The following is a 13,872-nucleotide window of genomic DNA, read 5'->3' as shown; positions in this document are numbered from 1 at the left end:
CTCGAGTCAAAAAGTTTGCCCACCCCTGGTCTAGGCAAAGCTACAAGACTCTGAGACTCTATCTCTCTATCTTATAATCTGAATTCAGAAGAGAGTGGCTACCATAGGATGCATGTTAATATGTTTATCTGAATTGACAAATGAAGTCAGACTTTGTCAGAAAATAAGTCTGATATGGTTAGTAGGATTGACAATGAGAACTCAGCCAGCCAACTAGATTATACGGAGGACATTTTCCAAAGTTGAAAGAGCCAAATATGGAGCTCCAAGGATTTGACAAAAATATAATTAAAGTACACAATACCATTTAGAACCTTATGGTCAAAGAAAATTAATTTTTTTATTTATACTAAAAATTTATTGTGGAAAACTCATATATGTGATAAAAGACTCTCAAGCACAAAATAATCATATTAAAATCATATGAAGCTTGGGATGGATATAAATTCCAGAACAAAAAGGACTTATATAAAATCTACTACTGTTAAAGGGTATTTATTCATGTATTTTTCAACAGATAATGGTATGTATCAAGTCATTACATTCTTGAATTACATTCAAATATAGGATATTCTAGTTTCGTTTTCAAATTTTTATATTTATAATATGTCAAAAACCATATTCTTTGCAATTATTTAACCTTATGATATCAACTTAAAAATATGTGAAGGGAGCCCTGGCCAGGCAGCCCAATTCATTGAAGCATCATCCCATACACCTAAAGGTTTCAGGTTTGATTCCCAGTCAGGGCACATACCTAGGTTTCAGGTTGGATCCCATGCCCTACAGGAGATAACCGATTGGCATGGATGTTTCTCTTTCTCTGCCTGTCTCTTATTCTTCCTCTCTCTAAAAACACCCTTCAGTGGATTTTTCTTTTTTTAAGTGAAAAGGGATACATCGTTTTTCAAAATTCTCTTAGGAGGTATGTGAACAAAAATGTTTTAAGACGACAGCTTTAGTGGACAGCCATGGTTGCTATACTTTTGCCATTAATGTAAACATTAAGCATATAAACATAAAAGCAATTGCTTTTTCAACTATTTACAATTAAACCCTTTAATGTAAGAATACCGAATATCCTAGGGTTTCCTGCTACCACCCATCCTTAGTATATTTAATCCAGCAAAGAGATATCACAATGAACTCACTTCAATGCTGGAAAATTGGCTATTTTTCAGACCCTCGTTATTAGTGGGTGATCTTTTTCTGCCTGTCGATGTGATGAGTAATAGTGGCAATGTGGCAGTAGTTTAGTGGTTAAGAGCTAGACTTGAATTTGAAACCTAGCTTTATCATTTAACTAGAGGCCCGATGCACAAAATTCGTGCAAGAGTAGGCCTTCCTTTCCCCAGCTGCCGGCACTGGCTTCCCTCCGGCACCCAGGACTCGGGCTTCCATGGCAGCCTCGGCTTCCTCCGGAAGGACGTCCAGTCTAATTAGCATATTATGCTTTTATTATTATAGATAGCTAGATGACTTAGGCATGTTACTTGATTCCCCTTTACCTCTGGTTCTTTTTTTTTTTTTTTTTAATTGATTTCAGAGAGTAAGGGAGAGGGAGAAAGAGATAGAAACATCAATGATGAGAGAGAATTATTGACTGGTTGCCTCTTGCATGACCCCTACTGGGGATCAAGCCTGCAACCGGGCATGTGCCCTTGACTGGAATCGAACCCAAGACCCTTCAGTCCACAGGCCAACACTCTATCCACTGAGCCAAACCAGCTAGGGCTACCACTGGTTTTTTATTTTTAAAATAAGGCTGATAATAGTACCTACCTCATAAGATGATTAGTACATTTATATAAATTTCTTAGAACAATGCTTGGTGCATAATAAGTGCTTTACAAGTGTTAACTATTATTAGTGAAATTGCTGAAGACATCTGTGACACCAACACCACTCATTCATTCATACTTTCATCAGATAATAAATATTAATATTTACAGTATGCCAGGCACTGTGCCAGACGATAGGAATTCAAAGATGATGGAATATATTACCTGCTTTCCAAAGTTTCATACCCTAGTGGGGAGGACAAACATTAAAGCAACACAAGAACATTAACAAATAATTGTTTGTGGTTGAAAATTGTTTCATTGAGGTTTGAACTAAGCACTGTAGAACTGCAGAGAAGAAAGAAGATCCCAGAGAAGACTTTCTAGAGAATGTGACTTTTAATTTGGAGCCTGAAGGATAGAAAGAAGCAGAAGGATAGATAAGGAGGAAAAGGGCATTCAAATTAGAAAGCTAGCCGTACATTTAAGAGTCTCAATATTTTTTCTATAAAGAGCTTAGAGAGAATTAAACAGACATTTCTATGATCTTCCACCACTTTAAATGCATCTCTAACTTATAACTGGAATAAAATTATGTCCCATTTTTCTCTACATGCCATGCCCCAATGTTTATACTTTATCTTACTCTTTTCTCGTATGTATAATTGCAGGTGTTAATTTTCCAGACCAAACTGGGTACATTTTTCTCTGCATAAGCAGTTGCTGCAGTTTATCTGAAAGATTTTTTAAAGTGATAGTAGAAGCAATATTTTAATAAAATAAATTCCTTATAAGAAGGAAAAGTAGTGTAACAGCCTAGTTTACAACCATAATTAGTCAATTTAATCTGGCTTTCTTATCAATAATGCAAACAACTCCAAGCCAAATAACTTTGTATATTATAATAAATAACTATAAAGAGCTTTAAAAATAATCTTCATGACCACTGCTTATCCCATGAACAGAGATGACACATACCTGTGTCTGAAGGACGTAAAAAGTCTGTGTCACAGGTGAAAAAGGTCTGATGGTCCTGAGCTGACAAATTCATGTCATAGTATGTAAGTGGCTCTTTACCAGTCACCCAAGTGAGTCTTTACCAAAACAAAAGAAAATATGTAAATCAAACATGAGAGAGTATTGATTTGCTATAACAGACACTATTTAAAATTCAAACATATGCTGCTAAAAATTCCATTTCAGGATGTTTTAAAAGCTTATTATAATGAATAAAAAAGAGATAACCTATACAAACTACTTAGAGTAGAACAGAACATAAAAAATGAAAAGGGAAAGGCTAGATTATTCAACAAACACTGTTTCAAAATTGGATTTGAAGGGATAAGACAATTTGCCTCAGATATATACCTTTTTAAGTATACTTCAGTACATTTTCAGTGAGTTAGAATGATTAAAAGTAAAAGTACAAAGAAAGAAAAAAACAGGTTGATTTTCACTAGATATCAAGATGGTAAAGGGCTTTTAAAGCATAAAAGCAAAGAGGAACTTTTCTCAGATGTTACTAAATTAGAAATTTAAACTTTCATATTCCCCCGAGACTCACAATAGCACGTTAACAGATTGGCTAATAAATACATTTTAAAATGTGCAATCTCATTAGTCATTAACAAATAGCAAATTAAAACAAATAATTTTTACTTTCACCTATTAAATTGGCAAATATGTATATATTGTTAGGTGGAATATGGACTCACACATACTGCTGGTATCATGTAAATTGGCATTTATATTTCTGGTTCTAGAAATCAATTAGGCAATATCTATCAAGAATCTTAAAAATATTTACACCTACCTAGGGGATGGGTATACTAGTATATTATATTATACCATCCTCTCTACTTTTGTTTATTTTTCAAATTTTCCATAATCAAAATAAGATTAAAGGGAAGGGGAAAAAACTGTTCACACCCCTTGATTCAGTAATCCCAGTGCTACAAATCAACTCTAAGGAAATAATCATATATGTGGTTAAATATTTATGTAGAGAGATATCCCTCTACTGTAAATGTTAACAGTGAAATCTATGACCCAGATAGGCAAGCAGTAGAGAAGGTATGGTAAATACAAGTACTAAAAATCATGATTTTGAAGAAATTCTTTGGGAATTCCACACATTGTGATGTTGAAGTTTTGATTCTATACATGCATACAGAAGAGAGACTGGATGGAAATACTAATAGTAATTATTACTTAGTGGTAAAAAGAGGTGATCTTTACTTTCTTTTTCATACATCTCTGTTTTCTTCCCATTTCCTACAATGAATATACGTACATTTTATAATCTGAAGAAAAAGCACTTTAAAAGCACATTGTAAATATTATTTATATAAGTACTAAAGATGTTAAGTTATTTAATAGTATGAGTTGCCTTGTTATTTAACGTTTTTAGCTATTCTGCAAGAAATTATCATAAAGAGAAAAAGGAAAAGAAAATTCTTATTCACTTAACAGTTTTGCTATCCATTCTAAAACCATAAAAAATTAATTATTAACAATCTACATTATTCCCAAAATGATTTAAAGCAGTTAAAAATATAATGTATAATATACTATATAATAAAAGCCTAATATGCTAAGTGTCCGGTCATCTGGTTGGCCATTCAACCAATTAAAGCATAATATGCTAAGGCCGCTCAACCGCTCACTATGACATGCACTGACCACTAGGGGGCAGATGCTCCAACCAGTAGGTTAGCTTGCTGCTGGGGTCCAGCCGATCAGGACTGAGCAAGACAGGCCGGAAATGTCCTGGAGCCCTCCCGCAGTCCCTCCCCGGCTGGCCAACCTCCCGCGTTCCTCCCCAGCCCCGATCATGCACCGGTGGGGTCCCTTGGCCTGGCCTACGCCCTCTCACAATCCAGGACCCCTCAGGGGATGTTGGAGAGCCGGTTTTGGCCCAATCCCGCAGGACAGGCCAAGGGACCCCACTGGTGCATGAATTCGTGCACTGGGCCTCTAGTCCAGTGATGGTGAACCTTTTGAGCTCGGTGTGCCAGCATTTTGAAAAACCCTAACTTAACTCTGGTGCCATGTCACATATAGAAATTTTTTTATATTTGCAACCATAGTAAAACAAAGATTTATATTTTTGATATTTTATATATTTAAATGCCATTTAACAAAGAAAAATCAACCAAAAAAATGAGTTCGCATGTCACCTCTGACACGCGTGTCATAGGTTCGCCATCACTGCTCTAGTCAATAACATAAACTAGAAGTAAATTAAAAACACTAAGTAAAGTAAAAACTAGGATTGGGCCATAAAATGGAATCTGGAATGAGGCTAACATGAAATATATACACTTGCTAAGGGTTAGCTACAATATGACCACACAATTATTATCATTGCAATTTGGACTTTTATATTAAGATAAACTAATCATTCAAAGAAGCATACGTGTTCTTGATACTAAGAAAAGAAACTTCTCTTTAAAACCTTCATGAAGTAGACACTATAAAATATAACAAAGAATAGCCTAAAACCTTTTTTAATAAACACAGTGAGAAGTTCAAGGATCTGTCTCTTGCAGAATCCCTTAATACAGGCTAGTGGCATCTCTCATAAAAGCCTAGTTTTCACTTCCCAGGACTGACTGTCCTACACTATCAAGTCCTTAAGCACAAAGATTATTACTTAATCATTTAGTATCCCCATCATTTTACACAGTGCCCATACATAACAGACACATAACGTTTCTTGTTCAATGAATTAAATAACATGCCCAGTCTATCTCCAGGTAAAACACAGCCCTTCTCAAAATAAAAGTAAACTGCCCTAACCGGTTTGGCTCAGTGGATAGAGCGTCGGCCTGCGGACTCAAGGGTCCCAGGTTCGATTCCGGTCAAGAGCATGTACCTTAGTTTTGGGCACATCCCCAGTAGGGAGTGTGCAGGAGGCAGCTGATGGATGTTTCTCTCTCATCGATGTTTCTAACTCTCTATCCCTCTCCCCTCCTCTCTGTAAAAAGTCAATAAAATATATTTTTTAAAAATAAATAAATAAATAAAAGTAAACTATCTTTGGTCATAAGTTTCAAAAGATGTTTTCTCATTTAGTGTATAAACCAGGAGAGAAATGGATACAGTAGAGCATAGAAAATGGCAATATAAAATACAATATAAAAGTATTACACCCTGGACTGTGGCACAAATGAAATTCATATTCACATTCAGATTGATATTTTCTAGTGAATGTTCAAATAAATTTTGAAATCGAGTACATATGCACAGGAATATACTGACATTTGTAATTTTTTCTTAATCTTATAAATTCTTTGAAAAGGCTTTCAGCCATAAACCGGGGGTCAAATGTATACTTATTATGCATTATGAACACTATTATAATAAGTACTATCAAGATGCTGACAACTAAACTGCTAATCATTTTATCTTACTAGTATATATCAGTATCTCCAACTAAAAGGGCTATGATATAGTTATAAAAACAAGTGTTTCCATAATACTTTTACTCTAAAACCAATGTTGTAATTATACTGAAAGCAAAATGTATTACCTCCTATATTCTGCTCCTCTGAAAAGGTTTAGAGGGTTTCTCCATACCTTGCATTCTAAAAAACAAAGGAGAAAAGGGAGGAAGTGAGACAATTTAATCAAATGCTGTTAAACCTTAATTCGCCAACATTTATTGTATAGTCACTGTATACTAAGTACAGTGCTAGCCACTGATAGCACAAAGATAAGTAAGGCATGGATCACCCTACTGTCACGGAGCATACAATTAAATCTAGTCATTCCCTTATTTCTGTCTTCACAGCATTTGGTTCATAATTCAATTATAGCACTTACCATATTATAATGTGATTATCTGTTTGGTTTTAAGTTTCTCCCTTTTATTTCTTTTAAATGATTTATCGATTTTAGAGAGAGAGGAAGGGAGAGGGAGAGAAACATCGACGTGAGAGAAACATCGATCAGCTGCCTCCAGCATGCCCCCTACTGGGGAGGAGCCAGCCACCCAGGCATGTGCCTTGACCAGGAATCGAACTGCCGACCTCTCGGTACATAGGGAGGATGCTCAGCCAACTGAGCCACACCGGCCAGGGCCCTTTTATTTTTGTAATTGATTTTTGTTTGAGAGAGTGAGAGAGAGGAAGGGAGAAAGATAGAGAAACATTAATTTGCTATTCAACTTATTTATGCATTTATTGGTTGACTTTTGTATGTGCCCTGACTGTGGGGATTGAACTCACAACCTTGATGTATGGGGATGACATTCTAACCAACTGAGCTACCCAGCCATTATTTGCCTTTTGAATTGTGTTGACTTGAACTCAACCCTGAGAGTGAGGACTTAAATTTTGTGCCCAGGCACCTGACATACTTCACCCTAGTCCCAGTACTGCAAAATTGAGCTGATGGTATAAAATCAATGGTGGGTAAAACTGCTAGTACTTTAGCCCGAGTCAAGGCAGCGACACCAAATCATACTGGTCGTCATTGGATTCGTTACTGGCTAGCCCAGTAAAACAAGCAATACCAAGTATGAGGATTGTCCTCCTGGCCTAATCTCCTTCCTGCTGATTGGACTGTGGATATGATAGGTGGAGCCAGAGTGGCTGTCTTAGACCACAAGGCCAAACTGCATTTGGAGACGGCAGGCTAACAAAATAGGAGTCTGGGTCTCTGATGATCCTCACTCTCTAGATCGATATATACATGGATAGACAAACTTCTCTCTATTGTTGTGAGTTTCTATCTCCCACAGCTAAACACAACCTTAACTATACAGCTCTAAAGACTAACTATATAGCTCTGAAAACATTAGATAAGTAATCACCTGACACATTCTGTCGGCTGTTTTCACTTTCTCTGCTGCTGGAAAGAGAAGCTGGCTCTGACATGCTTCTTTCTGTTCCTCCCATCAATGGTCGCAAATGGTTTACCGACACTTGCTCAATAAAAGATGTACCATGTTTATGGAAGTACCACCATTCAAATATCTATGACAAACAGAAAACATCTTTCACTTAATACAGAACTAATAAGCAGATATGAGCTCAAATTAAAACATTATCTCAAGATGTTCCTTTAATTCAGCATTTTAAATGTACTCTCCTTCCAAAAAAATAAGCCAAATATAAGATTACCCAATAACATATGCGAGCAAAAGTGAAATACTTCATAGCTTTGTCATGAAATTTAGACAAGCTTAGGCAAAATGAAAAGAAATACATCTGTAAATAAAGCATTAAAAACAATAAAAAGGTTTAATCTATAGATTATGTTATATTACATTGTCATTTTATTCTATCTGTAGTATAATTGAAAAAAAAATAAGTTTGAAACAACTAGCATGATGGATTAGACTAGGTTTAGAATGCCCCCATTTGACTCCCAATTTTGCTATCTACTTATTAGCTTTGTGCTTTGGGCAAGTCACTTAACTGCTAACCTCTCAGAACATCAATGTCCTATCTACTAAATATGGTTAATAAGAATTATAAGTGTCCCTTGAGAAAAAAAGTACTATTCCAGTCTTTGACAGTATTATCAATGTAGGTTAAGGATCAGGTTGATTCCAATTTTGGACCATTTAAAAATCAGAATATTCACTTTTTTCTGTTTCCATGGTTTATCACTATTACAAAAAGAGGAATCAAAAGAAGCTCTTTGTGCTGAATTAGCAGAAAGTTTCACATTTGAACACTCCAACTTTCTCAACTCCCTTTGCCTGACTCTTTTGGGTTACAGCTTAAATGACACATCATTGGGGAACTTTTCCTGATTCACAAACAGAAAGCTGTACTCCCACTGGATCTTGTTATTATCCTTTGATAGTAATAGTTTCACTTGTAATAATTAAACAACTGATTTTGTTGCTATCTTTCAAGCACCCAAAGAACACTACCCCTTTAGGAAGGAGTAACACAATCGCACAGCTAGCTTCCTCATTTCCTTCCTTACTAAAGAATCACTATTTCAGTGAGGCCTTCCCCAACTTCCCTGTATAAAATGTCAGCCTTCTCCTCTGACACTTCATATGCCTTTTTCTGCTTCATTTTCTCCTTTAGCACTTACCACTAATAGTAAGAACATACTATTTGTTTTACTTATTTATCTTTTATTATATATTGCTTTAATATAATGTAAGCTCCACAAGGATTTTTTCCCGTTTTGTTCATTGCTACAAGCTCAGAAACACTGTGTGAAACCCTCTAGGCACTAAATTTTAAAAATGTCAAATGAATCAATGTCCATAATCACCTGTAGACCACATTTCGTGAGGACAGAGCTGTGTTTATCTGCTTACCATGGTATCCCCAACATCTAAAAGAGTGCCGAAGAGATAAAAGGCTACTTCTAAATATTTGTTAAATGAATCATCAATCAATCAGGGACTTTATAGATTAAAACTGTTCAAATGACTAGTAACTAGTTTTCTATATTCTGACTGTAAAATAACTTTAATACCTTCCTTCTCTTGTTTGTGGACCACCTTCCCTTACAAAGTCAACTGATAGACTATTCTCTACCCTGTAGCAGACAAATGTGCTGGTATTACTTTACTTAAAGAATAAACAAACATATCCACACTACTTAAGAGACTACAATCTCTTTAAAAACTATTTTGCTATGATCTGTGAGACAGAGAGAGAGGTATCAGTTTTTAAACCTTTAAGAATGTTATTTTTTGCTTCAGTAAACAACAGAACAAACATGTTAAAAAGTTGCCAAAAGTATGATGTCATTTTGTACACTGCAGCCCAATTACTCCATGGACCAAATGCTGTAACATTTATAGGACAGTGCTAGAAAATCAAGGGGCAGAATTTTTTCTATCATGCCACTAACGTCTTATGCTCAGTCTATAATGGCTTTTCCTGCTTTCTTTTACTGAGTTAGCAGGCAGTTAATCACCACCAAATATAGCCCCAGATTGGCTTCTTTTACTAAGAAATGGGATGAAACTTCTTTAAAACAACCAAACGAAATCACAAATCAGAAGTTATTCATGTGACAGAAAAGACAAGATTTATATTACATCAGTCAGGGACATTAATCATAAAGGCAACAATGACAAAATGTCTGTCCTTCACTATATGAAGTGTTGGCAGTTTTTTAATTAGTTAATATGTTAGTTGTTTTTATTCACCTTTTGAGTCAACTTCTTAACACAAATGAGCAATAATAATTGCTAATACTTACCAAGCATTGTGCCAAGTTCTTTACACGCATTCTCACAACTGATTTCAGAAAGAACATCTATTCCAGCTTTAAATAACTAGCTCTGGTTCACACCATCCATACTTGGTAGAGCTAGGATTCTTACTCAGGTTTACCTGACTTCAGAGGTTCTAACCATTACACAGACTACCTCTGAAACATACCACAGTGTATGTATATATGTAAGTGTGTGTGTATACACACAAGTTTGGTAAGTCCAGGTGGTGAAAGAAATTATAAACATAACCTTTGCTAATGAAAACTCATCAATTTTGCAAGAGTGATGACAAAATTTAACCTTTAAGATGTTTCCTAATTTTAAAACTTTGGTTTAGCCCTAGCCAGTTTGGCTCAGTGGATAGAGCATCAGTCTGCAGATTGAACAGTCCCTGGTTCAATTACAGTCAAGGGCATTGTACCTCAGTTGCAAGCTCGATCCCCAGCCCTTGTTGGGACATGCAGGAGGCAACCAATCGCCGTGTCTCTCTCACAGTGATGTTTCTGTCTCTCCCTCTTCCTTCCACTATCTCTAAAAATCAATGAGTAATATCCTCAGGTGAGGAGTAACAAAACAAAACAAAAAAAAACTTTGGTTTAAAAAGATCGTATGTATCCCTGCTGGATAGCTCAATTGGTTAGAGCATGTGCCAAGTTTCGGGTTCAATCCTTAGTCAGGGCACATGCAAGAATCAACCAATGAATGCATAAATAAGTGAAACAACAAATCGATGTTTCTCTTTTTCCTCTCTAAAAATCAATAAATAAATAAGATTTAAAAGATAATATATAACATATATATAAATTTCCCCTTATAAATCAGGAAATTAAGACTCAGAATTTAGCCCTAACCGGTTTGGCTCAGTGGAGAGAGCATTGGCCTGCAGACTGAAAGGTTCCAGGTTCAATTCCAGTCAAGGGCATGTACCTTGGTTGCGGGCACATCCACCTAGGAGATGTGCAGGAGGCAGCTGATCGATGTTTCTCTCTCATCAATATTTCTAACTCTCTACCCCCCTCCCTTCCTCTCTGTAAAAAATCAGTAAGATTATTTTTTTTAAAAAAGGCTCAGAATTTATGTGATTTGCCCAGTTATAAGCCAGTAAGTGGCAGAGTCAAGACTTAAAACCACATCTTCTAGTTCTAAAACCAATGCTTTTTCTATTACATCAGCTGTTTAAAGATCATTTTCTTTATTTTGACTCATACTGATTGACTAAATATGCTTAATTATGAATGGACTTTATAAATCAATACATTTTGAGGCTTACTGGTATATTAACCCATAGTTTTCATCCTGAATTCCTCAATAACTTTTTTTAAGTCAAGAGGAAAATCCCTTTCTTGTCTGGCATTTCACTTTAACAAAATGGTCAAGTGTTAGTCCTTCTAAAAAAAAGACAAAACCAAAACACTCCAATACAAATGCTGTTATTTCTACTATAGCTGGAGAGCACCACCTAGAGATGAGAAAAAAGTACAGAAAAATTCCTTGGCCATGCACACCATAATACTTCCTAAGATTTGTATGTGTAGCAATACTTTTCCAAAGTTTCTTCCATTACTAGGGATGTTAACAAAAAGTATAAACTTGAAAAAAAATTTTTGAATTAAAAATGCAAGCTGGATGAAATAAGACAAGAAAAAGCTGAATTAAAGTTAAATTGACTTCTTTATTGTAGGACTTCTCAGAATAACAATAGCCCAAATTCATTAAATGTTCACTCTATATGAGCTACCAGTTTGTTACTTTTACACACCTTACCTTATTTAGTCATCATAATCCTATGAAGTAGATACTATTATTACCCCCCAGTTTACACTTGAGAAAACTGGGGGATAGAAAAGTTAATTAATGTGCCCTAAGTCACACCACCAAAGTGCGGGTTAACCTGATTCAAATCCTGCTCTTAAACACTCCAGAGAAGATGACTGGCAGCCTATAGGCTGAATTCAAGACACAGATAAATTTTTAGTTTGTCCAATGCTGCCAACATTAACATATTGTGAGATTTTATATAAAAACTTGTGTATCCAGGTTCTCTTGGGATCATTTGGAAAATCTGGTAATAATGGTCCACAAGTCTACATGGCAACAATCAGCTTTAGCCCTTCCTAGAAGTAGCATGCATTGTCCAGTCTACCCAGTGTTCAAAGTAAGAATTCAGTTCTTACACTGTGCCCATTTCACTCATTGTTGTTACCAAGATGGGCCCTGCAAGCATTTAAATGCAATTCACCTCTCAATCCCCTACATAATGTAAGTCTTTTATACACAACTGCATACTGTCAATCTCTAAAAGTGGAGAGGAGATGCGGTGGCTTTTTCAAGATACTGAACACATTTTGAGGATGCTGATCTACACGTATTTATAATTATTGTAACTGTATAAAGAGTTGTGCTCTTTAGATAAATACAAAAGCATGAAGGAAATGGAAACTACTTACAAATATTAGTCCTGATATCAAAGAACATGTCCCTGTAAGTGCCACATAGAATTTGGACGTCAGTGAATTTAAAAATACTGTCACTGCCAAAAGGAAAAAAAAAAAAAATCAAAGTTTAAAAAAAATGCAAATTCAAAGTACTCAAGTTACAAATACGCAGGTGTCTTTACAAGTGGGGGAACATAAGTGGATTAATATCTAGTATGACATTCATTTGAGAAAGTTGTAATTTTTTAGAAGCTACTTTAACGTCCCATTGTATGCTACCCTCAAAAAAAAACTTGCTTTTCCGTGGCCAGGAGCTGGACTGGTGGAGTAGCTGGGCTGGTGGAGTAGCTGGGCTGGTTCGAGCAGGGAAAACAGCCCAAGGAGAATAGCAACAAACCGAGAGCTCAAAGTCTGGGTCAGACTCTTCAAATAAACTGTCTCATAAATACTTTGGATTTTAGACATAAAAATGCATAATACTTCACTAGTCTCATCTAAATGGTGTACCTGGTTAACAGGTAGGAAGATAAATGACACACTTTCACTGAGTGGAATAACCACCAGTGGGCACTTCATTAACCGGTTACAGAGACCGCCGCATTGGCTCCACCAAACCGGGTAGGAAGGCCCAGTTATTTAGCATGTTTTTGTGTTCGCTGTATCTGAATGTACATAATAACTATGTTCAAAAAAAAAAAATCAAAACCATTTCGGAGCATTATCCCAGCATTCCGTGCCATCTCATGGAACAGAAAGGGGGGCATTTAAACTGCAGTCGCGACCTAACAGAGCTGCTCCCACCCGGGCCGAGGCCGCCGTCCGGGCTGCAGGAACCTCCGCCCGGGCCACGTGGCGAGCTGTCCGCCGACGTGGCGAGGGCCCACCGCCGTGTGGGGCTCTCTCTCCCTTCACTACCTGCATTTCTCTAGTTTATTACCGAAGGTAAAACCCTAACAACGAACAGACAAAAAAAAAAAAATCTCACGAAAACTTTGTGCTGACAGAACTATTTAAAACACGAGGGCGGTTGGCCAGGATCCGGGGCCTCATACACTCGAGTAGAGGAGCGCTCGTCTTCGTGGGCTCGGCCGGGCACGGCCCGGGGGAGCGGCGGGCCGTCGGGCGGGCAGCTCGCAGGCCCGATTTTCCCGGGATCCTACCAATGGCGGGGGTTGTGTGTCTAAGTCCTGCATCCCGGTCTGCGAGGGCCCCGGTCGGTCCCGTCAGGTGGGGGGCTCCGCCCCGGGGAGACGCGGGCAGCGGGGAGGCGGACCTCGGGTCCGGGAGGAGCCGGTGGCCACGGCCCGGCGTTGACAGGCGGCGGCGGAGCGACGGCCCCAGAGAAAAGAAACCCACGGAGTCCCCGCGCGCCGCCGCCTCCTTCCCCGGAGCCCTCCAGGGACCACTGAACCTCTGCCCTTTGGCCTTTGACCCCCCCCAACACCCGCTTGGC

The 13,872-nt window shown here is 37.4% G+C and overlaps 1 protein-coding gene across 12 annotated transcripts in view; it reads right to left on the bottom strand.

The window, feature by feature from the left end:
* The window catches only part of ST7L (suppression of tumorigenicity 7 like), a 138,468-nt gene that overhangs the window by 123,972 nt on the left and 624 nt on the right, over positions 1 to 13,872 (bottom strand). For 6 of the 12 annotated variants that reach the window (XM_006092530.3, XM_006092520.3, XM_014458975.2 and 3 more), the window contains exons 2-5: positions 12,432 to 12,514; positions 7,600 to 7,762; positions 6,316 to 6,370; positions 2,760 to 2,875 (exon numbers count right to left, since the gene is read on the bottom strand). In XM_006092530.3, the coding sequence (XP_006092592.1) occupies positions 2,760 to 2,875; positions 6,316 to 6,370; positions 7,600 to 7,762; positions 12,432 to 12,514 (417 nt within the window). Of the gene's footprint in view, positions 1 to 2,759; positions 2,876 to 3,992; positions 4,058 to 6,315; positions 6,371 to 7,599; positions 7,763 to 9,026; positions 9,157 to 12,431; positions 12,515 to 13,473; positions 13,532 to 13,579; positions 13,833 to 13,872 lie in introns of those variants that run through there. The other 6 variants (XM_014458980.2, XM_023757061.1, XM_023757062.1 and 3 more) reach the window with 6 other exon arrangements.

Source organism: Myotis lucifugus, unplaced genomic scaffold (genome assembly GCF_000147115.1).
Source record: "Myotis lucifugus unplaced genomic scaffold, Myoluc2.0 scaffold_101, whole genome shotgun sequence".
Classification (NCBI taxonomy): Eukaryota; Metazoa; Chordata; class Mammalia; order Chiroptera; family Vespertilionidae; genus Myotis; species Myotis lucifugus.
Note: the sequence above shows the minus strand (reverse complement) of the source record. Positions and strands in the feature narration are given on the sequence as shown.